This window comes from Hyperoodon ampullatus (assembly GCF_949752795.1).
Source record: "Hyperoodon ampullatus genome assembly, chromosome: 2".
NCBI classification, from domain to species: domain Eukaryota; kingdom Metazoa; phylum Chordata; class Mammalia; order Artiodactyla; family Ziphiidae; genus Hyperoodon; species Hyperoodon ampullatus.
Genome location: NC_136915.1, coordinates 110,368,486 through 110,395,576, shown reverse-complemented (window position 1 = coordinate 110,395,576; position 27,091 = coordinate 110,368,486). Strand labels below are relative to the sequence as shown.

At 46.5% G+C, this 27,091-nt stretch overlaps 4 protein-coding genes across 5 annotated transcripts; 3 read left to right on the top strand and 1 right to left on the bottom strand.

Moving 5' to 3' along the window:
- Positions 1-301: 301 nt before the first annotated feature.
- Positions 302-11,166, top strand: VPS72 (vacuolar protein sorting 72 homolog; the record flags this gene model as incomplete). The annotated part of the gene is made up of 6 exons (XM_079697662.1): positions 302-418; positions 3,737-3,889; positions 4,068-4,182; positions 4,591-4,767; positions 9,948-10,092; positions 10,589-11,166. 6 exons carry the CDS (start codon positions 302-304, stop codon positions 10,974-10,976), a joined length of 1,095 nt encoding a protein of 364 aa, XP_079553788.1. The 3' UTR covers positions 10,977-11,166.
- Positions 11,167-12,915: 1,749 nt separating this feature from the next.
- On the top strand, positions 12,916-16,375 carry TMOD4 (tropomodulin 4; the record flags this gene model as incomplete). Its single annotated transcript, XM_079697517.1, has 9 exons — positions 12,916-13,038; positions 13,247-13,403; positions 13,717-13,833; positions 14,312-14,401; positions 14,584-14,714; positions 14,810-14,917; positions 15,310-15,453; positions 15,718-15,862; positions 16,267-16,375. 9 exons carry the CDS (start codon positions 12,916-12,918, stop codon positions 16,287-16,289), a joined length of 1,038 nt encoding a protein of 345 aa, XP_079553643.1. The 3' UTR covers positions 16,290-16,375.
- Positions 16,376-16,908: 533 nt separating this feature from the next.
- On the bottom strand, positions 16,909-19,524 carry SCNM1 (sodium channel modifier 1). The gene is made up of 7 exons (XM_079697875.1): positions 19,431-19,524; positions 19,115-19,185; positions 18,466-18,554; positions 18,268-18,365; positions 18,060-18,148; positions 17,441-17,635; positions 16,909-17,056 (listed from the first exon to the last, which is right to left on the bottom strand). The coding sequence occupies exons 1-7, from the start codon at positions 19,479-19,481 to the stop codon at positions 16,957-16,959; spliced, it is 693 nt and encodes a 230-aa protein (XP_079554001.1). The 5' UTR covers positions 19,482-19,524; the 3' UTR covers positions 16,909-16,956.
- Positions 19,525-19,853: 329 nt separating this feature from the next.
- On the top strand, positions 19,854-26,251 carry LYSMD1 (LysM domain containing 1; the record flags this gene model as incomplete). 2 transcript variants are annotated; one of them, XM_079697675.1, is made up of 3 exons in its annotated part: positions 19,854-19,889; positions 24,953-25,311; positions 26,113-26,251. In XM_079697675.1, 3 exons carry the CDS (start codon positions 19,854-19,856, stop codon positions 26,249-26,251), a joined length of 534 nt encoding a protein of 177 aa, XP_079553801.1. The 2 variants fall into 2 exon arrangements, with proteins under 2 accessions (XP_079553801.1, XP_079553800.1); XM_079697674.1 differs by lacking the exon at positions 19,854-19,889 and adding an exon at positions 20,380-20,559.
- Between the last annotated feature and the right edge of the window lie 840 nt (positions 26,252-27,091).

The window sequence follows — 27,091 nt, the reverse complement described above, 5'->3', positions numbered from 1 at the left end:
GACTCCCAAATTCTGTACTTGGGGTAGTGGGCCTCCGTCACCGAGCGGAGTCATTCCACAGCCCAGATGGGCGCGCGAACTGGGGCGTGGAGCTTGGGGTGGTCTCTACGCAGGAGTGGGCGGGGCTGAACCTTTGAGAAGGCCTAGGGGATGGGACTAGGAGCCTCTCGACGCTCTGCTACTTCTGCCTGTAGGCGACCGGCTTCCGCCGCCCGCCCGCAGGTAGTGGTGTCGAGCACCGAGCCCAGAGAACGATGCTGGGTGAGGAGCTGCTGGTGGTAATGCAGTTCGTGTAGGGGATATGAGCTTGGCTGGGGGCCGGGCCCCCCGGAAGACCGCGGGGAACCGACTTTCTGGGCTCCTGGAGGCAGAGGAGGAAGATGAGTTCTACCAGACGACTTATGGGGGTTTCACAGAGGCAAGAGCCGGGCCCAGGAAGAGGGAGGGAAGAAAGCTGAAAGGAGTCCTGACGAAGGGAGAAACCTCGGACAAAGAAGGGGGTGGGGAAGAGAGAGGAGCCCTGGTAGCTGATCCTCGAGATAGGGTGGGCGAGATGGGGGGATAAACTGGAGTCCTAGAATGGGAGCCCTGGATGGGGTTGGAGGGTCAGGAATGGAGAAGCTGTCCGGAGGACCCCAGAGTGTGGCTGAAACCTACTGTGTATTTCCCCAGTTGTGTCTCTCAGTGCACTTTTGACGTGTCTAGCATATGCCAGGCACATCGTAGTCACGCGGTATATACTCGTTGGCCCACTGCCTGGTTATTAACGTGAAGTATAGGAAGGAACCTCAAAAAAAATTAGAGGGACTTAGCCTACTCCTTTTTCAGCTTTCAAATCTCGTTGTATAGATGTCTTAGATAACCGTTCCTTGACTGTCCTAAAAAGTGTCCCCGTATATTTCCTTCATAAAACATATTTCAATTTGTAATTAGATTTGGTTTGCTTATTTGCGTATACTTTTCCATTAGATTGTAAGCTCTGTAAGGTCAGAGGTGGTCTGTTTTGTTCAACAGTATATGTCCAGTGTCTGGATTGAGTTGGCACTTGTTAAATTTTTATTGATTGAATCTATCCATTCTTTAAATGTTTTAAGCGCGTAGAGCAAGCCAATCACCGTGACAGGCTCTAGGGAAACAGAGAGTTAAAAACACCTCTTTATCTTTACATATTCCAGACTCCAATGGGGGAATTAGCTGAGTTAACAGTCAGTTAAAATATTGTGTGATAAGGAGTAAAGTAAGTGTTAAGCCTATAGGGTGCTGTGGTAACACATGGGAGCCAAAGTTGTTGTTTGGGATGGGTATCCCTGGGGGACATGATGTTTAAGCTGAGGGCAGTATGAAAAGTAGGTCTTGGGTTGATGAAGAGCAGTAGGACTGGAAGCAGGGAGAGGAGGAAGGTTAGTCCAGCGAGGGGGTGGGGCAGAATATGTAAAGGCACTGAGATCCTTGTCTGGAACTCACACATCTACTCTCATCCTCCAGACCATGAAGGAGAATAAAAGTTAGAGGGAGTAGGCATGGGCCAGATCCTGTACGGCCTTGTGAGCCATGTTAAGGAGTTTTGCTCTTCATTCAAAGGACTGAGAAGATTATTTCATGATCAGATTTGTACTTTAGAAAGATCACTCTGTAATGAGGAAAATGATTTGAAGGAGGCAGTGGGAGTCGAGAAACATGGATAGGGAGGGTTCAAGAGAAATTAAGGAAATAGAATCCACAGGACTTGGTGACTGATTAGGAATCATTACTGACACAGCCCTGACCAATTAGTTTAAAATAGAACCTTCTCATCCCTCCTCCAAAGGCTATTTTCCTATTCCTGTCATTTTACGAGTCGTTATTTAATATGTACCCTTCATGCTTCCAAAAAGGATTTAAGGAGGCTTACCATATAAACAAAAAGTAGGAACAGTAAAGATAGAGACAGATCAGAAGTAATTGTACCAGGAGCCTCTGCTAAAATGGTAATAGCAGTTGATATTAAATTAAGCTGTGACTTTCCTGGCAGCCAAATCCTGAATTTCTTTTTTTAGTAAGAAAGAAGCATATAAGTTCTTTAAGAGAGAGAAACTTATTCAGCATTAAACCTAGGGAGAATTGTATCCTTATATATAAAGTAACAGGGGTTTGGTAGATGTTGTAAAAGCGTTCTCTTATCTATCATGTCTCTTAATGACCCTCGATAAAAGCCAAAGGAATGGTAGTAAATACATAACTTAGTAAAAGCATTTCAATTGGGCACTAAGCTAATGTGTGGTTGAACTACTACCCTCTGGTGATTTGACTTAATACCAGGTCAGTGCTGAGGGGATTAGTGTGTTCCCAGGTTGTCTTTCACAAACATCATTTGGGAGGAAATGATGGTCATCAGTGCAAGACTGAACTCTGGCTGGCTTGGAGTGTCAACTGTCTGTGTCATTTGCTTACTTTGGCACCATGTGTACCAAGATTAGCCCATTAATCTCATCACTGATTGAAGAGAAAGCCACATGTTTGAGGTGCAGCCCCTCCCAATTAACTCTCATGCCCCCCAACTGTTTTTTTTTTTCCTCTTTCCTTTCCAGTGTGGCCGCCGTTGTAGCCCTAGCTTGTATCACCTCAGGCCTTGGCTTTACTCCGTGTTCTCTACTCCAGCGCATCCAACCACCTCCAGAGCTTTCTGAAACACCCCTTGTATACAGTTTTCCCCTCCCCCCAAATCTTCGGTGGCTTCCCATTATAGATAGTAGTAGTACCCAACTATTCTTCTGTCCCAACTCACCTGAGGAATGAGACATATTGCTCGGTAACTTTAGTTTACTTCAACAGTGATTATCAATGCTGGGACAAGTAAGGAGAGGGAGAGGATTGAGAATCCCTGGCCTGCAAGTTAAAGTCATAAGTTTATTAGCCTGACATTTAAATTTCTCTACAGATTGAATGCAACCTTCTTTTCAAATCTTGTATCTCTCTAGGGCAATCAGTTAATGTTGGAAGGAGGCTGTACTGGAGCCAAAAGCAGTCAGCTAGGAAGACTTCTTGCCAGAGACAAACCTTCTGCTTTACTTAGGTCTAAATGCTTATTCTATCAACATGTTATACACATTCCTGCTTCTGCATCTTTGTTTCTGCCGTTTGATCTGCCCATGATTCCTTCTTCCCTCTTGGTTATCTAAATACTACCAGTATTTTAAACCATGGCTCAAGTCCTCTTCATTCTTTAGAGTCTAAAGCAGGGTTTAGTAAACTACAACCTGCTGGCTGAATCTGGCCCACTACCTATTTTAATCTGGCCCTTTACAGAAAAAGTTTGCCAACCCCTGTTCTAAAGGAATAAACTCTAAAGTTTAGACCTTCCCAGGCCACCTATTCATAGCAGGTGTACCTTCCTCTGAACACCTGTAACATTTTATTGCCTTTGGTAGTTTATATGTTGCCTTGTATTAAAACTTCCTTTTATAATTATGCTGTGACATCTACTAGACTGTGAGACCCCTGAAGGTAGAGATCAAACCATATCCTTTTGTACCCCAGCACTTAACACAGTGTGCTGCAGGAGAAGGGCAATCAGTTAATGTTAGAAGGGGTGGTGCTGGAGCCATCAGCTAGGAAAGCTTCTTGTCTGAGGCCAATGAAAGGTTGGGATGGGAAGGAGAGTTGGGCAGCCCTTATCAATAAGCAAAGGGATTCTCTTCCTCCTGAAGGGGTATTAACAACTGATGCCAGTGAGAACCTCATCTCCCTGTGTCCCCAGGAATCAGGAGATGATGAGTATCAAGGAGACCAGTCAGACACAGAAGATGAGGTGGACTCTGACTTTGACATCGACGAAGGGGATGAACCATCCAGTGATGGAGAAGCAGAAGAGCCAAGAAGGAAGCGCCGAGTAGTCACCAAAGCATATAAGGTGCAGGGGAGGCCTGGTTTTCTTGGACTTCCTTAATTTGTAATCTCCCTTTTATCAGGTCCCAGTTGTCCCCACACCAATCTCATTTCCTACTCTGCTGGTTTTCTCTTCCTAAGATCTTCATCTTCTTTCTTCTATTTCTTCTCTTCCCTGGTGTCTGATTCCAATCTGTCCCCAGGAGCCTCTGAAGAGCTTGAGGCCTCGAAAGGTCAGCACCCCAGCTGGTAGCTCTCAGAAGACCCGAGAAGAGAAGGCACTGCTTCCGCTAGAACTACAGGATGATGGCTCTGACAGTGAGTGGGGATGTTTGGGTCAACTGACAAAATTGAAATATGGTGATAAAATATTGTATTAGTGTTAAGTTTACTGAAGTTGGTAACTGTACTATGGGTATATAAGGACAATTCTTATTCTTAGGAAACATACACCGAGTATTTAGGGGAAGAGAGCCATGATGTGTGCAACTTAACTCACAGATTATTCAGAAAACACACACACACACACACACACACACAATGCAAATAGGGCAAGATATTAACAGGTGATCTAGTAAAGGATACATGGGTGTTCTTTGTACTATTCTTATAAATTTTTTGTAAGTTTGAAATGATTTCCAAATAAAAAGTTTTAAAATTAAAAAAAAAATACAGAGGAGGTAGACATGAATTCAAAGATTTCTCCCTCTCTTATTTTCTTCCCAGGTCGCAAGTCCATGCGGCAGTCTACAGCTGAGCACACACGACAGACATTCCTTCGGGTACAAGAGAGGCAAGGCCAGTCACGACGGCGAAAGGGGCCCCACTGTGAGCGGCCACTGACCCAGGAGGAGCTGCTCAGGGAGGCCAAGATCACAGAGGAGCTCAACTTACGTTCACTGGGTCAGTCTGTGGTTTTCAGAACAGTGGGTAGAGGGGCTGAGGAACATGAGAAAAAACTGAGACCTGGAGGACCCAAAGAACTGGAAAGATGGAGATTTGGGACAAGGGAATCAGAAGAAAGAAATGGGGAGAGTATGTGATTAGGAGCAAGGAAGTAAGCAGTTTTGAGGGCTCTGAAGAACAAGTTATATTGAAGTACTTTGGTGTAAAATAAGAATCGTATAGAACTCAGTGCAGAGCCTAGTTCTGCTGTTCGTTTGCTGTAAGACTGCAGGCAAATTACTTGCAACCTACTTGCATCTTTCTCTCCTTGTTCACAAAATGGGGTGATGATGCCTACTTTAATGATCATGAGAATTAGAAATTGAGTAGAATCAGTCAGTTCATGGGATACATTGCTATAAAGTAAAAATTCTTTAAAATCTCTTCAGTTTATGTGCTGTTGGGCACACAGTCATGTATGGTAATATATTGTACAAAAACATACATTTCTTTGAAGGATGGTGAGGATTCTCAGATCATGAGAGGTACGTGAGAAATTGAGGGAACAGCAGATTTCATACCTCCCATCACATGCTCACTCTGGGGCATACTTGCATTGAGTGAAACAACAGGTGAAATCTCCTACAACATTTAATTTGTTATTTCTCTCTCTCTGAATCTGTCTTTTTTGACTAAGCACATATAATTAAAAGTGTATAACCCAAATAGAATTTCACTGTGGAGTAGAAGATGGTTTACCCAGAATATCTGGACCCAACTCATTTCAGTTTAATGATAGTTTTGAAATTTAGATAACTTAACTCCAAAAGACCACAATGCCTGAGAAAAGATTTAATTCATTTCCAACATTTTCAGGGTGTATTCTCGTGACATTTTTTTAAAATATATTAGCTTTAAAATGGGAAATATAACCTCTGTCTATGCCATGCTTTAAAACAGTAGCTATCTCTTAAAACATATAAATGACTGAGAACCATCACAAATAACGTGGTCACTTGATGTCACTGTAATTACAATCTGTATCCTTTGACTACATTGATTGTTTCAGGCCACTGTAAAGAGAGTGATTCCCAGGCTTCTGATATCAGTAACTGATGTAGGAGATCCTGGAGGGGCCTGTGTAGCAGGAGAAAAAATAATAAGCTCATTTTTGAACATGTTGGATTTGAAGTGTCTATGAGCAGTTCATGCAGTGCTGAGAAGTCAGTTAAATACACAAATCTGATGCTTGGCCAAGATATCTGGGCTAGAAATATAAATTCGGAAGTTTTAGAATATGGATGGTAATTGACATTGGAGTGGATGAGATTACCCAAGGAGAAAGCATAGAGGGAGAAGAGTAGACAGAGGCTCAAGAATGTCCTGCAGACACTAAAATGTAATGGTCTCCTATAAGAGGAGGAGCTTAGAAAAGAATCTGAGAAGTGGCCAGAGAGTGGGAAACTCCAGGAGAGTTTGTCATAAGAGCACTAAGGAAAGGGACTGTTACAGGAGAGTAGCTGCTGAGAGCTGCTGAGACACCAGTGAAGAGAACTGAGAAGTGTCCATTGGTTTTGGTGACATGGAGGTCAGAGGTGACCTTAGCACTTTTTGGGGACCAAGCCATTTGGAAGTTGGTTGGGAAGCCAGACTTCTAAAATTTGGCCATGAAGGGTAGGAGAGGGAACAGGGAGGTCTGGGGTCAAGGTAGAGTTTGTCATTGTTCTGTTTTATTCAAAGATTGGAGAGTGCGTATTTTTGCTGAGATACAACTGAAAGAATTTAAAGACAGAAAAGAAAGAAAGGATTGTTAGTAGTGTAGGGTTTTGGAGAAGTGGGAGGCGGGGTGGGAGCTAGGGCATGGGTGGAAGAATTGGCCTCCATTAAGAGGAAGGAAGGAAGGGTGGCTCATAGCTGTAGGGTTGTAAATCCAGAGCAGGACAGTGCAGTAGTTTTTGTCTGATGTCTTTTAGGCACTGTCATCTCTCAGGTGTTGGGAATAGAGTTGGAAGCTTGAGAGTGAAGACTGTTTGAAATAGTTGTGGAGATAGGATCATCTGCTGGTGTTGGCAGGTCTGTTGAAGTTTGGGACCATGAATTTCTGGGGTTCCATTCTACCTGTTGTGTAACTTTTCTCCATTAGTACTCAACAGTCCAGGTCTGGGCGAGGGAGTTTAGACTGACAAGAGAATGACTGATAGATTGAGGAACCTAAGCTCGATTTAAAAAGGAAAACCAGGGGCTTCCCCGGCAGTCCAGTGGTTAAGACTCTGCGCTTCCATTGCAGGGGGCACGGGTTCGATCCCTGGTTGAGGAGCTAAGATCCCCCATGCTGTGCTGTGCGGCCAAAAAATAAATAAAACAGAGGGTTTAAATTAATAAATAAATAAATAACAAGGAAAATGAAGGCTGGAAGGGGTGATAGATAGAATGAAGAGATATTCAGGTATTAGAAGTACTGAAGACCTAGAAGAACAGAGGTATCTAGAGTCTGGAGCAAAGAGACCTGAAGTGTGGGGCCCAATAGGACACAGGCACATCCTGCCCAGGATGAGGGAGAATAATCAGCCTCTACCAGAGGAGAGTGTTGGCCTCTGTGGATGACAGGTTTCCCGTAAGGCAAGTTTTGGAAGGCATGCTGAGTGAGGAAATTGAGGAAATAGAAGAGTTGGCTGATTATAGAGCAGGAGTTACAGAGGGTACAGGGAAGTGTTCGAGAGAAGGGTGGGAAGCTTGGCTCAAGAGAAAGAAAGCAATATTACCAATCAGAATTCAAGTACAAAAGAGGTTAAATCACTGTGGGTGTGGGGGGATGGGGGGGCAGGGGGTGTGTAGTCCAGAGGACTCTTTTGCTCTTACTCTATCTAGGGGATTGTGTTCACAGTACCCACGTTTAAGGAGGACAAAGGGACCAGGAATATTTAGATCTGTTTATACATTAACAAATCTTTATTGAATTCCTGTAATGTGTGGAATGCTGCGTTACCATGATAATGTATAAGTAATATGAGTCACAGTCACTGCCCTTAAGGAAGAGACATATATACCAACAATGAACTGCCATAGAGCAGTGTCACCGGGTCCAGCCAGGGGAACTGTGGTGAACTAGAGAGGAGTTCCTGAAAGGAGGATCAGTTACTCAGTTCAGCTAATTGTTGCCCTGTGAGAATACAGACACAGGGTTGCCAGATTTTCTTATTATTTTTAAAAGGGACCAGAAATCTCTGTATTTAAATGTAATTTCCTGACTTTTAAATGTCAGCAACTAATTCAAAATTTTCTTTAAAACGCTATACAAATCAAGCAAAACACATAAGGGAGCTGCCATCTTGCAGCCTCTGCCATAGACTGTGATAAGTACAGGAATAGAAGTGTATTTTAGGCACAGGGGTGGCAAGGGAGGGAGTGACTCAGAACCATGTTGTATGAGGAATGGTTCAGTGGAAGGGGTGTTGTGATCAGCCTGGAGAGAGACGGACTCTAATTTCTTTCTTTTTTTTTAACTGGGGTATAGTTGCTTTACGATGTTAATTTCTGCTGTACAGAGAAGTGAATCAGCTATATATGTATACATATATCCCCTCTTTTTTGGATTTCCTTCCCATTTAGGTCACCACAGAGCATTATGTAGAGTTCCCTGTGCTATACAGCAGGTTCTCATTAGTTATCTATTTTATACATATTAGTGTATATATGTCAATCCCAATCTCCCAAGTCATCCCACACCCCCTTTCCCCCCTTGATGTCCATACATTTGTTCTCTATTTCTGCTTTGCAAACAGGTTCCTCTGTACCATTTTTCTAGATTCCACATATATGTGTTAACATACAGTATTTGTTTTTCTCTTTCTGACTTATTTCACTCTGTATGACAGTCTCTAGGTCCATCCACGTCTCTACAGAAGGCCCAATTTTGTTCCTTTTTATGGCTGAGTAATATTCCAGTGCATTTATATACCACATCTTCTTTATCCATTCATCTGTTGATGGACGCTTAGGTTGCTTCCATGACCTGGTTATTGTAAATAGTGCTGCAATGAACATTGGGATGCGTGTGTCTTTTTTTTTTTTTTTTTTTTTGTGGTACGCGGGTCTCTCACTGTTGTGGCCTCTCCCGTTGCGGAGCACAGGCTCAGCGGCCATGGCTCACGGGCCCAGCCGCTCCGCGGCATGTGGGATCCTCCCGGACCGGGGCACGAACCTGTGTCCCCTGCTTCGGCAGGCGGACTCTCAACCACTGCGCCACCAGGGAAGCCCGCGTGTGTCTTTTTGAATTATGGTTTTCTCAGGGTATATGCCCAGTAGTGGGATTTCTGGGTCATATGATAATTCTATTTTTAATTTTTTAAGGAACTTCCATACTGTTCTGCATAGTGACTATATCAATTTACATTCCCACCAACAGTGCAAGAGGGTTCCCTTTTCTCCACACCCTCTCCAGCATTTATTGTTTGTAGATTTTTTGATAATGGCCATTCTGACCGGTGTGAGGTGATACCTCATCGTAGTTTTGATTTGCATTTCTCTAATAATTAGTGATGTTGAGCATCTTTTCATGTGCCTCTCGGCCATCTGTATGTTTTCTTTGGAGAAATGTCTATATAGGTCTTCACCCATTTTTTGATTGGGGTGTTTGTTTTTTTGATATTGAGCTGCATGAGCTGTTCGTATATTTTGGAGATTAATGCCTTGTCTGTTGCTTCGTGGACACTAATTTCAACTATTTAAAGGACTGTCAAGTGGAAGACAGGTTAGACTTGTGTCTCTTATGGCCTTAAAAGGTAAAACAGTGTCAACAGGAAGTATGTTTCAGCTCAAAATGGGAAAGAACTCTTAAATGACTAGAGATGCCTGAAGATGCAGTGCACTGCCTTGGATGGGAGCAAGTTGACAGGGCAGTAATGGAGGGGTATCTGGGGAAATGAGTAGGCTCTTCATCAAAGGGTCCCTTTCAACTCCGAAGTCCTACAGTTCTGAGTGGTTGAGGAACCAAGTGGACCTAAGAAATGATGAGCAAAGAGGATGTCAAGAGGGGCAAGCAGAAAGTTTATGAAATGGGAGATGCTTGAGGGCCTTAGAGGACTTTCCTGATTGGCTTGGGTAGGCAGTGACTAGACAGCCAGGAAGATAAGAGACTGTAGGACAGAACTGGGGTTTGGGAAGACGAGAATTGACCATCCCCTCATTCCTTCCTGAAGAGACATATGAGCGGCTTGAGGCTGACAAAAAGAAGCAGGTCCACAAGAAGCGGAAGTGCCCTGGGCCCATAATCACCTACCATTCAGTGACAGTGCCACTAGTTGGGGAGCCAGGCCCTAAAGAAGAGAATGTCGACGTAGAAGGGTGAGTGAGTGAACCTTAAGGGGAGGAGAGGAGTGCAGTTTCTCCCTTCTGTATTCAGCTTGTATTCCCTCAGCCCCATCTCACTTGCTTTCCTCACACAGCTCTCTAACACCTGAGTATCTTTCAGATTCCTCTTCCTGTCATCTCCTATTTCTCTTTTAGCCTCTCTCTTCTCCTTTTCTGTTTTTCCATCCAGCTCTGCTTTGTTTTGTCCTATCACTTAGTAGATTCTCTCAGAATGTTGCCACCTACTGCCGCCTCCTCTTTCCTCACCTGTCTGATCTCTTTCTTTATCAGTTTTCTCTCCTCAGCTTTTTTTAATTTTTAAATTATTTATTTGGCTGCGCTCAGTCTTAGTTGCGGCATGCATGTGGGATCTAGTTCCCTGACCAGGGATCAAACCCGGGCCCCCTGCATTGGGAGAGAGGAGTCTTAACCACTGGACCACCAGGGAAGTCCCTCGGCTCTTTGTGTTTTTCTCTGTCTTTTCCCTCAGACTTGATCCTGCTCCCACAGCTTCTGCATTGACTCCCCGTGCTGGAACTGGACCTGTCATCCCTCCTGCTCGCTGTTCACGTACCTTCATCACTTTTAGTGACGATGCGACGTTTGAGGAATGGTTTCCCCAAGGGCGGCCTCCAAAGGTCCCTGTTCAGGAGGTCTGCCCAGTGACCCATCGCCCAGCCCTGTACCGGGACCCTGTTACAGACATACCCTATGCCACTGCTCGAGCCTTCAAGATCATCCGTGAGGCCTACAAGAAGTACATCACTGCCCACGGACTGCCTCCCACTGCTTCAGCCCTGGGCCCTGGCCCACCACCTCCTGAGCCCCTCCCTGGCTCTGGGCCCCGAGCCTTGCGCCAGAAAATTGTCATCAAATGAAGGGATGTCTAGTCCTTAGAAACCTCTTTCCTGTCCTAACTTGGGGCTCTTAAGTTAGGGCTCTTAAGAAGCCCGCTTCTCCGCTTTGTCATCGCTGATCTTTGTCCAGCCCTTCTCTGTATTTCTTTCCCTATCTTTTCCCCTAGTTCCTACTGCTTTTGTTTGTGTTTTTTAATCTAATAAAATAGAAAGATCCCTTTTGTCTGGTGTCTAATCTAGGTTAGGAGCAAAAAGTATTTGTGAATGTCTGAGTATATATGGGCCTTTATATTTGTTTAATAGCATTTATTATGAGTTGCCCTTTTTACTTATTTATTTTTTTAAGGGTTATTTTTATTTTTTGGCTGTCCTGCATGGCTTGCGGGATCTTAGTTCCCTGACCAGGGATTGACCCTGAGCCTTCAGCAGTGAAAGCGCCGACTCCTAACCATTAGACTGCCAGGGAATTCCCTTTTTGAATTGTAAAATATTCATTCCTCCAACAGTTTATAAACACCTTAAAATTAGGCACCAAAACAAAATCCTTATACTCACCTTTATATCTCTGTATAGTCACTGCTTTGAATATAGCAGGCACCAAATAAGTAGGAACTGTGTGATTCTCATAGAACTCATTTCTAGGGCTTGTATGAAGGGGAGGAGGTGCCATGGCTCTTAGTGGCCACTAGAGGCTCTCAGGGCTGGGCAGGGTATGGGGGCTGTGTATATGTGATCTCCCACTACCCCCCACCTGGCCAGAGCTAAAATAATAAAATGCTGAGCTCACTGTTCCCCCACCCTCTCCCCCGTCACTGGGCTCCTCCTGCTGCCAGGACAGTGCTCCAGCAGAACAGACAGACCAACCGACAGAAGGGGAGGTGAGAACGGAGGTGGCCACCAGGACTGGTAGGTGGGGAAGGCAGGGGCCTTATGGATCAGAGCCTGGTGGGAGATGGGAGGAAAAGAGTGGCTCCTATTGGGAATGAAATGGAGTGTGTGCCTCTGTCACTCAGCATGTTTCTGCCACTGTCTTATGTTCTCGCTTAACTGTAGTTTACATTGTCAATGTATCTCACACATTTTCTGAATCTTTCATACTCAGTATGGTGTGTATGTGTGGCTTGTGTTTATTTTTCACATTGTAAAAGATCATGCAAGTTTAATCCTCTCACTGTTTTTAGAGAAACTTTATCCCATTTATAAGGCATTTCCCACCCATTAGACTGGTGTCACCTTCCTGTCCAAAGCCAGGGACAAATTATGGGAACTCAGTACCTGCTTCTAAGGCCGTACCACCCTTCCCCCAACCTGGAAGTCCCCCAGCTCCTCTGAGCCCTTGCTTTGCCTTAGGATTTAGAATTTTAGCAAACATAGTGAAATCTTGATCCGACACAATAAAAGAGGAAATGAGGGTAGAGTCAGAGCACTGTCCCCCCTGCCCCCCCACCCACCCGGCAATCCTCCTTGCTTTCTTAAGCCAGTTTAGGAAAAACTGGATTATGGGGACTAGAGGAGGAATTACCCTGAAGCTCTCTGCCTGCCCCCCCTTCCTTTCAATAGGAACTGGGCTTGGGGCCAGCTGTGCTTGCAGGGCTCCCGGCAGCTGTGCTAGGGCAAGAGGCACGGACAGTCGAGGTAATAGGGGAGAGGTACTGCCAGGATTTCTTATACACTGGGGAAGGCAAATTCAGCCTGGATGCCTGGGATCCCCATCCGGCGTGGGTGGGAGCTGTGGGAGCCATAAGGAGGCTCTGGTCCCAGCTAAACAACCTAGCCTTCCCCCATCTTCCCATGCCCAACTAGGTCTGTCCTCCAAGGCAAGCAGTTTATTGTTCTGCCCCACTGACCTGTCTCTTTGTCTCCCTGCTGTGTCCATGTACATCTTTCCATTGTCCAACCACTTTCCCCATGTACCCCAGGCTCCGTGAGTGCCACACTGTGGGAAGGGGGTGGGGCCATCATGTCATCGTATCAGAAGGAACTGGAGAAATACAGAGACATAGATGAAGATGAGATCCTAAGGACCTTGAGCCCTGAGGAGCTAGAGCAGCTGGACTGCGAGCTACAGGAGATGGACCCCGAGGTAGGGGCTCTAGCACAGGGTACCAGGGGCAGTCCCCAGGCATTTGGGAAGGGTGTGGGGCCCTGGGTGACTTAAGACCAGGGCTATCTACAGGGCCTGGAGTCCCAAGAGGGTCAGGGGAATGGTGTCTGGAGATGTTTTAGGGAGCCTTGGAGGTGCCCCAGGTCAGAGGGAAGGTCTGACTTGCTCCCCAAAACTCATCCCTAAGAACATGCTCCTGCCAGCTGGACTAAGACAACGTGACCAGACAAAGAAGAGCCCAACGGGGCCGCTGGACCGAGAGGCCCTTTTGCAGTACCTGGAACAGCAGGCACTAGAGGTCAAAGAGCGTGATGACTTGGTTCCCTACACAGGCGAGAAGAAGGGTATGGAGACCTTAACATCCATGCCTTCCAGAACCCAAATGGTTGTCTCTCAAATGTCCCCTCCAGCTTCCCTCTCACCCTACAGCTCCTAGCTGCCCAGGGACTCAGCTGCCTACACCTGCATGCCAGCTTGCACTCTTCAGCTCTTAGAAGAGATCAAGGGGACCCAGGAGTCCTGAGCTTGTAGAGGACTCAGGCTTTACAGTGGCTCCTAGTGACCCAGCATTCCACCTCCTGGAGAAGGAAAGGAATCTGGAGGCCAGGATCTTAGGAGAAATGACCTGTACCTGAACCATCCTCATCTCTCCATCAGGGAAACCCTATATTCAGCCCAAGAGAGAAATTCCAGTCCAGGAGCAGGTCACTCTGGAGCCCGAGCTGGAGGAGGCACTGGCCCATGCCACAGATGCTGAGATGTGTGATATAGCAGGTGGGCAGCTGTGGGAAGTTGAGGAGTTGGGAAGATCTGGGGCAGGGGCTCCTAACCATGGCATGGGGCTAGTGGGGAAGGCCCTGAACCAGGATGTGGACCTTTTGAGAAAGCCTCAGGCAGTGGTTTTAAATTTTTCTTGTTTATGTATGTATTCACTCATCTTTAAATTTAATAAGTTAACAACTCTAGGGCAATTTTACAGGGATTATAAAGCAAAACTATTCTGGCTGAAAACAGGAGGGTCTGACAGACTCCCTCACCCTGTAGTGTCTCCTTAGGGATCTTCCCTTAGCCCTGTCTCAATGTTTTAAAAACCACTGCCTTACGCAGTTTAATGGAAGGGACCCCTGGGACCAAGGGAGAGTTGAAGAGGTCAGGCTTCAAAAATGCAACAGATTCAGAATGAGGTCGGTGGGGGACCTGGAACAAGTCCATTTCTCTCATTCCCTGTCTCCCCTCTGCTTACTCTCTCCAGCCATTCTGGGCATGTACACACTGATGAGCAACAAGCAATACTATGATGCTATCTGCAGCGGAGAAATCTGCAACACTGAAGGCATTAGCAGTGAGTGTGTTTGGGAGCATGGCGCCCAGGGCTCTTGGCAGGCAGTCCCAGAGTCTGAGCAAAGGTAGCAAAGGGTGAAACAGGTGAATCAGGGAGAGGACATGATGCATAAGTCATGAGAACCAATGGGGAGGAGATTGTGGGGGACATGTTGGAGTTTCCTTCCTGCCCTCACCCACCAGGTGTGGTGCAGCCTGACAAGTATAAGCCAGTGCCGGATGAGCCCCCAAATCCCACAAACATCGAGGAGATACTGAAGAGTGTTCGAAGCAATGACAAGGAGCTGGAGGAGGTGAATCTCAATAATATCCAGGTATCTGACCCCCATCCTCTAAGCAATAACACTGGGATAACTCTGCTGACATATGTGAGTCCCCTAGCCCACCATCTCCTATTCCCCTTTGATAGGACATCCCGATACCCATGCTGACTGAGCTGTGTGAAGCAATGAAGACAAATACCCATGTCCGGAGCTTCAGTCTGGTGGCCACAAGGAGTGGTGACCCCGTTGCCAGTGTAAGGCTAGCTGACATCCCTAGCCCTCTCCCTGCACCCTGACATGCCCCGCTGGCAGGGCTGACATAAAGGGTTGTGCTGGGGGTGCTATTCCCATCATGCTCTCTTAGGGGAGCCCTGCTGGAGACTCCTACCCTCAGTCCTATGACTCACCGCTCTGAAATCCTCAGCTCATCTTCCTGAAGAGCCACAACCCTCCTACCCACGCCAACTCCCCTGCGCACTTAATCTGCTTTCCTTGCTACCTACTCCCACACCTGCCTCCCTCAAGCCCCACCCACAGCTCAAGGACTCTTCTCCAAGAGCTGTGTTTCCCTCTTGCTCCTGTTCTTTCTCTCCTCAGTCATCTGTGAAACTGTCCCCTAACCCTAACCCAAGTTCCTACTACCCAGGCGGTGGCTGACATGTTGCGTGAGAATCGTAGCCTCCAGAGCCTGAACATTGAATCCAACTTCATTAGCAGCGCAGGGCTCATGGCTGTGCTGAAGGCAGTTCGGGAGAATGCCACACTCACTGAGCTCCGCGTAGACAACCAGGTCAGTATTCCCTTCCCTTCTCCTGGTCTTTGCAGTCAGTTAATACTCACTGAGCCTCCTCCCTGAGGCAGCCACTGGGGCAGGATCTCATCTGATCTTGTTTGAACTCTCCTCTTCTTTGTCCCTATGAGGGGAGCCAAGGCAGCGCCTCTTATCACCCACTCTGAAGAAACAAGCCTCTTTGACCTCCCAAGGGGTCGGTGGTCTAGGACTGTGAACAACCCAGACAGGGTGGGTGACAGCTTCCATCTCTCCTTCCCCCAGCGCCAGTGGCCTGGTGACGCAGTGGAGATGGAGATGGCCGCCATGCTTGAACAGTGCCCCTCCATTGTCCGCTTTGGCTACCACTTTACACAGCAGGGGCCACGAACTCGGGCAGCCCAGGCCATGACCCGGAACAATGAACTGCGTGAGTAGCTGCAGACGTGGTGTGTGGGGGAGAGGGCATGTAGCTGCAGAAGCTGGTGGATGCTCCTGAAAGCTGACTTAGTGACTAACAGCCTGGGGTGCTGCCAAAGTGACTCACATGAGAAGCTCAAACCCCGTAGGTGATCCGAAAGTAGACAGAAAAGCTCCTCTGCCCAAATATACCAGGAGAGAGGCGGAGGGAAGCTACACATACCTGTTTGGGGGAATGGTATTTTTATTTGCTGCGTTTTCTTATTTTGTTAATGTGAGGGGGGAAGGGTATGTTTGGTGGCCTCAGACATTACCTCTTTATGAGTCTGGCCAAGGAACTAGAAAGAAGAAGAGCACCTTTGCAGGAAGCAAGAGACGGGATAATGACTTGTGTTTACTCTTCCTCCTTTACAGGTCGCCAGCAAAAGAAGAGATAACACTACCCTTCCCTTTACCAACTAGAGCTCGGAGCCCTGAAAGCTTAAATCCTCAATCTTGTAAATAAAAGCCCTTCTGTCCACTCTGCCTGCCTCCTTCCTTGGGCTTTGGGGTGGAAATCTTGGCGCTAACCCTCAAGGGTTACTGCCAATTCATCAGGGGATTATTTATACTCTGGGGATCAGCAGGCAGGGAGGTTCAGGTTACCAGCAGGAGGTGGGGGAGCTCCCTCCCTTGGTGTTCCCCATAACCCTGCCAATGCCTTTAGTCTCTTCTACTTTCACAGGGTGGCCAGCCCTGGCCCTGTTTCTTGACATGTCCGGCCCCTCCCCCCGAACGCCTACCCACAACCCCCATGTTATTTGAAGGAGGAAAGGACTTTGAGTGGAGGTGGAGAAGAAGGCAGAAAACATGAAGGGCAAAAACCTCCTTCTGACAGACTTATTAATAGGGCACTGGGCTGCACGCAGCTGACGCTTGGCATGACTTTGCTAGAAGGTGGGGGAGGGGTTAGAAGTATGGGGAGCTGTGTACATTGCAGAGAAGAACTGGCTGGGCTGAGAAGGAACAGATCTGAAATCCTGAAACAAGGAGCCAGACTCAAGGAAAGTTAGGCTCCCAGCACCCGCTGTAGTTTATTTGTGAACTGAACGGGGCAAGAGGGTGTCAGTCCAAGGGGAGATCAGGGGGTTCCTCTTCATCAGAGTCAAACTCAACATTTTCATCTTTTATCCATCGACCTCGTCCATCTGGGATCCATCCAGAGCTGGAAACATCAGAAAAAAGAGAATTGGTCAGGAAAGGAAGTTTATTAAGAAATTAGTGGGTGGGCTTCCCTGGTGGCACAGTGGTTGAGAGTCCACCTGCCGATGCAGGGGACACGGGTTCGTGCCCCGGTCCGGGGAGATCCCACATGCCGCGGAGCGGCTGGGCCCGTGAGCCGTGGCCGCTGAGCCTGCACGTCCGGAGCCTGTGCTCCCCAACGGGAGAGGCCACAACAGTGAGAGGCCCGCGTACCGCAAAAAAAAAAAAAAAAAAGAAAAGAAAGAAAGAAATTAGTGGGGATAAGTAAAAACACTTGAGAAGCTTTGAAAAAAGGAGGGTCAGAGAGAAAAGGGGAAATCTGAGGAAAGTGATTCTGCATACTCACCTTCGAAGGGTGAGGTAATGATCCAGGGCCCGTCTTCTTGTGGGGCTCATAGGTGCAGGGGATGAGACAGTTGCCGACTCCTTGGTCTGTGAGCCAGTCTCAGGCTCAGGTTCTCTACTGATCTTCCCACTTTGGGGTTCAACCTCTGGGGGTGGCAAAGGGGAACAAGAGACAGAGGGACGAAGGGCTTCTGGTCTGGGTAGAGAAGAATCAAAGTCTGTAAAAGCAGTAAAGGAAAGGGCCAAATCTCCTGTGACTCCCAACCCCTTAAAGCAGTGCTTCCTAAACTGTGTTCCTCAAGATATTAATAAGCGTTCTGCATAAAAACGATTGTGGAATCCAGTGAATCTAGGGAAGGTTAAGTTAACTTTTTTAAGGTTTTTTTTTTAATCTTAAGACTTCGTAGAGCCCTAAAATATACTAATATTACTATTCTTCAAATAGGATTACAAAGCACCACTGCCCAAACTTTTTTCTTAATTACAAGATTCTTTTTCCTGAAATACAAGTTAACACCTCCAGAACACTAGTATTCCTCAGATTACAATTAGGAAAACAATCACTTTAGAGCCATCTATCTCCTGTCCCTCCCTATCTCTGGCTTTCCCACCCCACAGACCTGTACTTCCGGCGGCAGCAACTGTTATAGTGAGGAGCTCTGTGCAGAGCGCTCTGGGTGATAAGTCGAGTCCGGGTTAACAGAGGAGCCTGGCATGGAGATGGGAGACAGAATCAGAGCCTTCAGAGCTAGAAAGAAGCCAAAGCCCTTCAAGCCTAAGGTGTGCAGCACAGTCCTGCCTGGAACACAACCTCCCTGCTCTGATTACCTCCACTTTGGTCTCTTCCCTCTTCAGTTCATTCTGCTCTCTTGGATTCTGCTCCATGCCCTTTCCTGGCTGCTTCTTGCCGTAGAAAAGCTGCAGGCCTGAGGAGGAAGGGGAAGAGAATAAAAAACAGAGCACCAAGGGTGGTCTGAAGAGATTTTAAGGGTTTATTCGCCATCCTCTGTCTTCTCCCAAACTTACTGGATAGATGCTTCTTGCCTGCACGGTGGGCAGTCAGCATGGCCAGAGTGTCCAGTACAGGTCGATGGGGACATATGGCACAAGCAAAGCTGGGGAGGAGGAAAGAAGAAGATAATTGGCCCCAGAGTAGTGGAGTCTCGGCCATGGGTCCCACCTCGTCCTAGCACTCCTTTCCAAAGCCCAGCTCCCAAGTCTCCCAATGTCCACCAACCACATCCCTGTCGCTCACTCCTAGCTAAAGAATCTTAGATACTCCCGCTCTCCTCCTTAATAACAAAAGTTTATTAGGCATCCCTAGTGGCACAGTGGTTGAGAGTCCGCCTGCCAATGCAGGGGACAGGGGCTCGAGCCCTGGTCCAGGAAGATCCCACATGCCGCAGAGCAACTAAGCCCGTGCGCCACAACCACTGAGCCTGCGCTCTAGAGCCCGCGAGCCACAACTACTGAAGCCCGCGCACTTAGAGCCTGTGCTCCGCAACAAGAGAAGCCACCACAGTGAGAAGACCGCGCACCGCAACGAAGAGTAAGCCCCCCTCGCCGCAACTAGAGAATGCCCGTGGGCAGCAACAAAGACCCAGCGCAGCCCAAAAAAAGTTTATTGAGCCTCTAACCGCAGAACCCTTAGGCTTGATCCACTCCTCGCCCTCACCGTCCATCCCGTAGCATCAGCGCCTCATCCTCTGGGATATAACTGGCCAGCAGATCCCCAACTCTTCGTTTCTGCAGGAGATAGGGGAAGAAGTCCGGACGGGATAAAAGTGAAATGATAGGGACGAGGACTCAAAGGGAATAAAGACCATGGGGAGAGCAGAGATCTGGGGCGAAAAAGGGGTCAACAGCAGCTCTAGTCGTCTGGCTCCCTCCGCACCACCCCCCACCAGTTGTTGTCACAGCAACAAAACAGCTCCTTCACATCCTTCAGAGGGCAGGTGAAGCTGCTCCAGACGCTCTTCTCTCGCGCTTACTTTGAGCACATTGAGTTGACTCCAATCATCCCCTTCCCTCTTGAAAGACATCACGACTGTGAGCCCCAGAAATGATCAATTCTACGGCTCCGCCTTCGTTACTCCTTTCAGGCCACCGTAGCGAGAGTGGGACTGCTACCTTCCTTCCTGTCTCTTTCCGGTTGGCCCCCTTACTTCCGGGGACGCTCTTCCACGCGTGCCCTGCGCGATCCCGGAAGTCCGCCCCTTGCCTGCGGATGGGGACTGCATTTCCTATGGTGCCCTGCGACCCCGCCGGCGCGGAGCCTTTAGGGAAATGAAGTCTTTTTTTTCAAAGAACTTGCCGCCGGGCTGGATACAGGCCCCTGCATCTTGACAGATTCAAGGGTTTGGTGGGACAAGAACCTAGATGTGGAGCCCGAATTTGAGGGTGTGACTAATTTGATGCGGAGGGTACCTCTGAGGATCGCTGAGGGGAAAGTGTGCTGTAGGCTCTCGCTTTCATCACGCTCTTCTCCTGCGGCCACAGCCCACCTGCGGTGGGCCTGATTTGTTCCTGACCCTAGCAGGCCCACCTCGGGACGGGGCGGAGTCGGGGTGTTGTGAGGCCGGGAGGTCGGGCTGCCGGACCTAGGGGCAAACTGAGCTGAGTGTTGAGGAGGCTGTCTAGAATTCAAAGGTCAGAGGTCAATGTCGCGAGTTGTTGTGGGGAATCGAAAGTCGGAGGGGTGCTAAGGAGAGACTCAGGTAGAGACTGAATTGTCGGAGTACAGATTGGTGGGAAAGGGGCTTGGAGGGAGGAGAAGCGAGGGCTGAGAGGTCGCGTAGTGCCGGGGGAGGCGAGGAGACTTAGGACAGAAGACTGAAGGGGAAAGGAATCCTCTAAGTCTGAGACCCCGGGCCCGTCACTATTGGTCACTTAGACAGGCCTCCCGCAGTTGGCAACCCCAGTTGTCCGCAGGGTGAGGAGATGGCTTCTCCTTCTAGACAGGCCCCCCTTGGCGGGTCAGGACTGCTTCAAGGGAGCCGGGCTCGTTCTTATGGAAGCCTGGTGCAGTCTGCCTGCTCCCCGGTGAGGGAAAGACGCCTGGAGCATCAGTTGGCGCCCGGAGACACCCTGGCTGGACTAGCACTCAAATACGGGGTGACGGTGAGTCTAACAGGATTGGGACGCAGACACCCACTTAGAAGAGACTTATTTCTCATGAGTAGGTAGTGGCCCTCTAGGCAACTTCCCCTGAAATTTTCTTAATTGTGTTTAAATTAACTAATTGTGATAAATTGTGGTGTAAGTCTGGTCCACGTTTGTCTTTTTTGGTTTGTGTTCCCATCTCAGTGTTGCACTGTCTGGTTGGGACAAATCCTGTCCCACTATCCCAATGGAGGGGAGCAACTCTTATTTATTACGCCAGTCACTATACTAAAGACTTTACATCTATTAGCCCATTTGATCCTCACATCCCTATCAAGCACACAATTATTGTCCCCTTTTTACAGATGAAGAAACCGAGACTTAGATTGGTTAACCAGTTTGACCAAGGTCAAATAACGAAAGTGTTGAAGTGAAAATTCAAACAGGTCTGTCTTACTCCAAAGCTTGTACTGTTAACCACATAGCAACATTAATTGAGAGTGATTAAACATTTACAGCAAACAATGGAGAGCTAGTTTTTAGTCCTAAGTTCCCTACGTGCCTGTCTCTTCTTGTTCTTTTTTCTCCTCAATGCTCTACCCTCTTCTTTTCTGGAAGGTGGCCTCCTTGGTACAAAACAGGTACTCTCTATGCCAAGCATTTCAGCTCCTGCATAGGGTGTATTTGGTAGATGTAAAAATACATTGTTTTAAAGTTGATAAAGGTTTTTTTTTTTTCCATATCCTGTTGAATTTAGCCAACATTTTAATGCTTGGTATGTTTAAAGCACTGTGGTAACCACCTTGGGAGACAGAAACATAAATAAAGTCTATAGTTGCTGCCCTCATGTAATTTACAGTCTAGTGAGATATGGACAGGGACACAACTAATGATTGATTGTAGGTGACAGAACGTGGTGAGTTCGTAGAGGTGTTAACAAAGAGGGGGAAGTCAGGAAAGAAGACTGATTTTTATTTGGAAGGGGACATCAGTGCAGATTTTAAGGGAGCCATCGCAATGGGCCTTGAAAGACTTGGACATTCTTTCCTCTATGCTCCTCTCTATAAACCTATGTAATCCAGTGGTTTATACCTTTTACATCTTTGTCTTTCTGGTAGCCTGTACTCTCTTTAAGGGACAGAACAATTTCCTTTCAATTTTATATCTCTAGAACCTGGCATAGTCCCCAGCACATAAAAGCTTAATAGATGTTTTTTGAATGAATGAAACTATGGCTAAGATTTCCACACATGGAGATTTGGGAGTATAGTAAAGTGAACATTTCAGGTAGAGGGATGGCCTAAACAAAGGAAGTAGATGTGAAAGTACTGAGCAGTGCTTTCATCCCAGCAGAGGCTCAGAGGCCATGCAATGAAGGAAACTGTGCTGCTAGTGAATCAACAATTTTTTTTTGAGGTTTTCTTACAACCCTGTACCTTTCTGAGTACAGAAGACCTCTGTAGTCTAGTGAAGAAGCGTTTTAGGTTCTGGCCTCATTCTGCTGCTTACTAGCTGAGTGACTGAATAGTCAATCACTTCCCCTGTTTGGGGCCTCAGTTTCTTATCATTTGTAAAATGAGGAAGATGTATTAAAGTAAAAACTTATATAAATCAATTACCTAAGTTATTACCTACCTGTCATTTAAGGAACACTTAGTATGTGCCAAGCGCTATATATTATCTCATATTTCTCTGTAAATCTTTATGAGGTAGATGTAACTATTTCCATTTAAAGGTAAGGAATATCACTGTGTTGTACATCTGAAACTAATAAAATATTGTAAGTCAATTATACTTCAATAAAAATAAAATTTTAAAGATAAGGAGACTGAAGCTTAGAGAGATAATTTGCCATAGACTATATACAACTAGTCTAATTAGTAGAGCTAAGATTCAGACCAGGTGACCTCATTCTAAAATCCTCACTTTGAATTGCTCTATTAAACTAACTAGATTCTAATGACCTTTCTAGCTCTTGGCTCGATGGAAGTGGAACAATGTCCCCTTATATGGTACTGCTAGGAAATAATAAAAGCAACAGAAAAGGACCTAGGATATTATCTAGACAAAAGAGACCTAGGATATTATCTAGGCAAAATAAAATGAATAGCATCAAAGCACTTGGCGAAGAAAAAGTACAAAACTGCAAGCCATTTTAGACTTTTTTTTATTGTTCAGATCAATCCGATTTTATTTTTAAACTCATTATAGCATAAGATTTTATAAGTCAACTTTATTATAGTAGTCTTGCCCTAGAATGGAAACAGCTTTGATATTTGACAGATATAAGAATTATGATTTCCCAAACTGGTGCCATTATGGGATGAATTTTTAGTAAAACTGGCTGCCTGGCCTCGGATAATAAAATACTGACATACTGTGTCTGTGGTTCCTATATTTTATTATCTAGTTTATTTACTCATAAAGCATTAATGAGCCTCTGCTGTGCGCCAAGTTTGTGCGATGCTGAGGAGTGCCTTAGGCATACAGAGATGGCAAGTCACCCACCCTGCCCTTAAAGGACTCACAGTTTGGGCAAGACAAATATGCAAATAGATGAATAACAATATAATAGGGTAGGTATTATTAACAGCAATATTTACAGTATGCATTGGGAGCCCTGAAGAAAATAACACAAAGGGAATGATAGTTGATGAGAAGTTTTCCAGGCAGAGAAGGGAGTAGTGGAGAAACATTCCAGGCAGATAAAGACACAAAAGGGTGAAGGATCATGAAATTTTGGAAGAAAAATTAAAAGTTCAGGATGGCAAAATGTATAAGTGGCAGAAGACGGGAGGTGTGGGTGGACTTCCTATGAGAGCTAGATTGAGAATGCCCTTGAATGCTAATTTGGATTTTTTTTTTTGGCCGCACCACGTGGCTTGTGAGATCTTAGTTCCCCAACCAGGGATCGAACGCGGGCCCTGTGAGTGAAAGTGCTGAGTCCTAACCACTGGACTGCCAGAGAAGTCCTGCTAATTTGGATTTTATCTCTGAGCCAATGGGGAGCCATAGAAGGTTTATAAGCAAGGTAGTGGGTTGGGGCTTTCCTGGTGGCGCAGTGGTTAAGAATCCACCTGCCAATGCAGGGGACACGGGTTTGAGCCCTGGTCTGGGAAGATCCCACGTGCCACAGAGCAGCTAAGCCTGTGCACCACAACTACTGAGCCTGCACTGCTCTGGAGCCCACGAGTTACAACTACTGAGCCTGCGTGCTGCAACTACTGAAGCCCACGTGCCTAGAGCCCATGCTCCACAACAAGAGAAGCCACCACAGTGAGAAGAGTTCACGCACTGCAGTGAAGAGTAGCTCCTGCTCACCACAACTAGAGAAAGCCTGTGCACAGCAACGAAGACCGAACACAGCCAAAAATAAATAAATTTATAAAAAACAAAACAAAAAACTGTTACAGTACCCAGATGAGAAATATTAAGAGTCTGTTCTAAGTCAATGGCAGTTAATGTGAAGATGAGACCAGATGTGAGAGATTTTTACAGCATTTTTGTTGACCTGTTAGGTATGGATCATGAAAGAAAAGTATGAGTTAAGGATGACATTGATATTTCTACCTTGGGAGGCAGGTAGATAGAGATGGTGATGTCAGTCACTATGTTCAGTGATGAATAAATAGGTACTAAATAAATATTTGATCAGTGAAATTATTAATTTAATAAGAAAAGCATTCCTGGAAGGAGTAAAAAGGCCCAGAATTCAAGTTCTATCTCTGTCGGTAACTTGCTAGGCAAGTAACTTAACCTCTCTGAACCTCAGTTCCTTCATCTTTAACAGTAGTTAAAGGGACCCCCTAGGGGTCCCTAAGACCCTGTAGGGATCCACAAGGTCAAAACAATTTTCATGGTAATAATAACAAGACTTTATTTGTCTTTTTTATTCTCATGAGTGTACTGTTTTCCAGAGGCTACATGACATGTGATATTGCAGCAGATGCATGTAGAGGCAGATATGAGAATCCTGTTGTCTTCCATTAAGTCGGACATTAAAGTGATTTACAAAAATGTAAAACAGTGCCTCTGTTCTTGCTACATGTTTGTTGTTTTTGTTTTGGAAAATATAGTTATTTTTCATCAAAGTATTTATGTTAATATGTAATGGAAGTGTTTTTAAATTTTTTCAGTTTTAACTTTATAATACCTTAAATATTGATAGATGTGATCAACATAAGTAAAAACTTTTTTCCTCAATAATTTTTTAAAATGTAAAGGGGCCCTAGGACCAAAAAGTATGAAAGCTACTGATCAATAAAATAGGGATAATATCAGCCCACTGTAGTTTTGGTTGTTATTGGGTCAGATAAGAGTTTGTACAATCACTTTAAAAAGCATGAGGTGCTGTACAAATATAAGATGGATTGTTATTACTGTCATTAACCGTGGTGACTTTTTTTTAAAGATGGAACAGATTAAGCGTGCAAACCGCCTTTATACTAATGACTCGATCTTCCTGAAGAAAACCCTCTACATCCCCATCCTGACAGAGCCCAGAGACCTGTTCAATGGTTTGGATTCTGAGGAAGAGAAGGATGGAGAGGAAGAGGTACAGCCAAGTAAGGATAAAGATGGGCCACACTCAGCTGAGAGGAAGAAACAAGAGACAGGTTCGGGACGTGCCAATGGTGAAGTCCTTCCCGCACCTGGCCAGGAGCCCCCCATTCACGACCTCTCTGCCTCTGATTTCCTTAAGAAGCTTGATTCACAGATCAGCTTGTCAAAGAAGGCTGCTGCCCAGAAGCTGAAAAAGGGAGAAAGTGGGTGAGTCTTGAATGGGTCCTTTTTTTTTTCTATTTCTTTTTTTTTTAATTTATTTATTTTTATTTAATTTATTTATTTTTGGCTGGGATGGGTCTTTACTGCTGCGCGTGGGCCCTCTCCAGTTGCGGCGAGCAGGGGCCACTCTTCGCTATAGTGCGCAGGCCTCTCACTGCGGCGGCCTCTCCCGTTGCGGAGCACAGGCTCTAGGCGCGCGGGCCTCAGTAGTTGCGGCACATGGGCTCAGTAGTTGTGGCTCGTGGGCTCTAGAGCACAGGCTCAGTAGTTTGGCACACGGGCTTAGTTGCTCCGTGGCATGTGGGATCCTCCCTGACCAGGGCTCGAACCCGTGCCCCCTGCCTTGGCAGGCGGACTCCTAACCACTGTGCCACCAGGGAAGTTTGAATGGGTCCTTTTAAGTCCCTCCGTAGACTCTCTGTTCCCCCAGCCATACCTGACGAGACACAAAGTAAGTAATTCCAGTGTCAGCAGAAGCAAGGTGAAACCTTTCCCTCAGGTAGCTGCAAGACAATGAGCAGAGCCTATGGCTGCTGCAATGGGTAGAGGCACTGGGTAATGGTTCTGTGTTCTCAGTGGAGTGAAATAGTTGACTGTTCTTACTGCTCTGATGGTCCATGAAGGAGCATTAGGATTAGGATTTATCCAGAGGGTACTGAGACTCCATCTTAAGGCAACCGGCTCATGTATATTAGAGAAGGACAGCTTCCCACGTACTTCCTCACTCAGCCTAGTCTCAGCCTCTTCCCTTGATCTGTTGCTCTTTCCCCCTTTCCTCACCTGCAGGATACCTGGGGAGGATTCAGGTCTTCACCTGAGCTCTCCTCAGATGCAGCAACGAGCAGTCCTTGGTCCTGTGCCGCTGACCCAGACCTCTCGGACCCGGACACTTCGGGACCAGGAGGATGAAATCTTCAAACTCTGATGTCTCCAGAACTGATTGAGAGAAGCCGGATGTTGAAGGAGCAACTTGAGGGAGAGAGGAGCCTGAGGTGAGGCTCAGGAACATGGCCTCCCAGCCCACCTCCCTTACTCCTGCCATCTTCTGAGCCTCCTTGTCTGTCAGGAGTTCCTTGGTCTGGAGCAGTTCTATAGGCAAGGGTAGGGGATGGGAAATAGACCCCTTCTCAGTTCTGGGGCTGAATCTAGAGTTGTCCTTTAGATTCAAAAGGCTCTTTTAACATCCCTGCTGCCTTTCCCATCCCTTTCACCATTCCTTGGCCTTAGAGCAGGGAGGCAGGGACTCTCACAGCCCCGAACTTCCTCCCCATCTCCAACTATGTTACCTAATTTATTTGGTGCTATATTGAAGTATTATTTATTTGCTATATCTTATTCTTTCCCACTATTAGCTGAAAAATGGGATTTCTATAGCCCTGGGATGAGGGGAACCCAGGAACAGTAAGTGAGCCAGTGACTCCTGGCCCACCTTACCCACCTTCTTAGCCAGCCATGTTATTGAGAACGGGCAATCAGTGATCTAGCCCCGCTGCAGGGAATGGCAGACTGTGCCTCGCCCCCAATCTCAAATGAAAGAATTTGGGCTCAGTCTTGACTGACCAGGTCACTATAACTTTTTCACAACTCTTGTTCTGAGAAAAAAACAGCGATGTAGGGTCCTGAACTCTCCATGCCACAAGTTCACCCTTCTAATCTGCTCCTCTGTTCAGCCTGTGTGAGGCTAAGGGATGGAAGAAGAATTGCCGTGGAGTTTGAAGAGGAGGACAGTTGTGGGAGTCTTTTTCTTATATCCTCTCCCGACCAG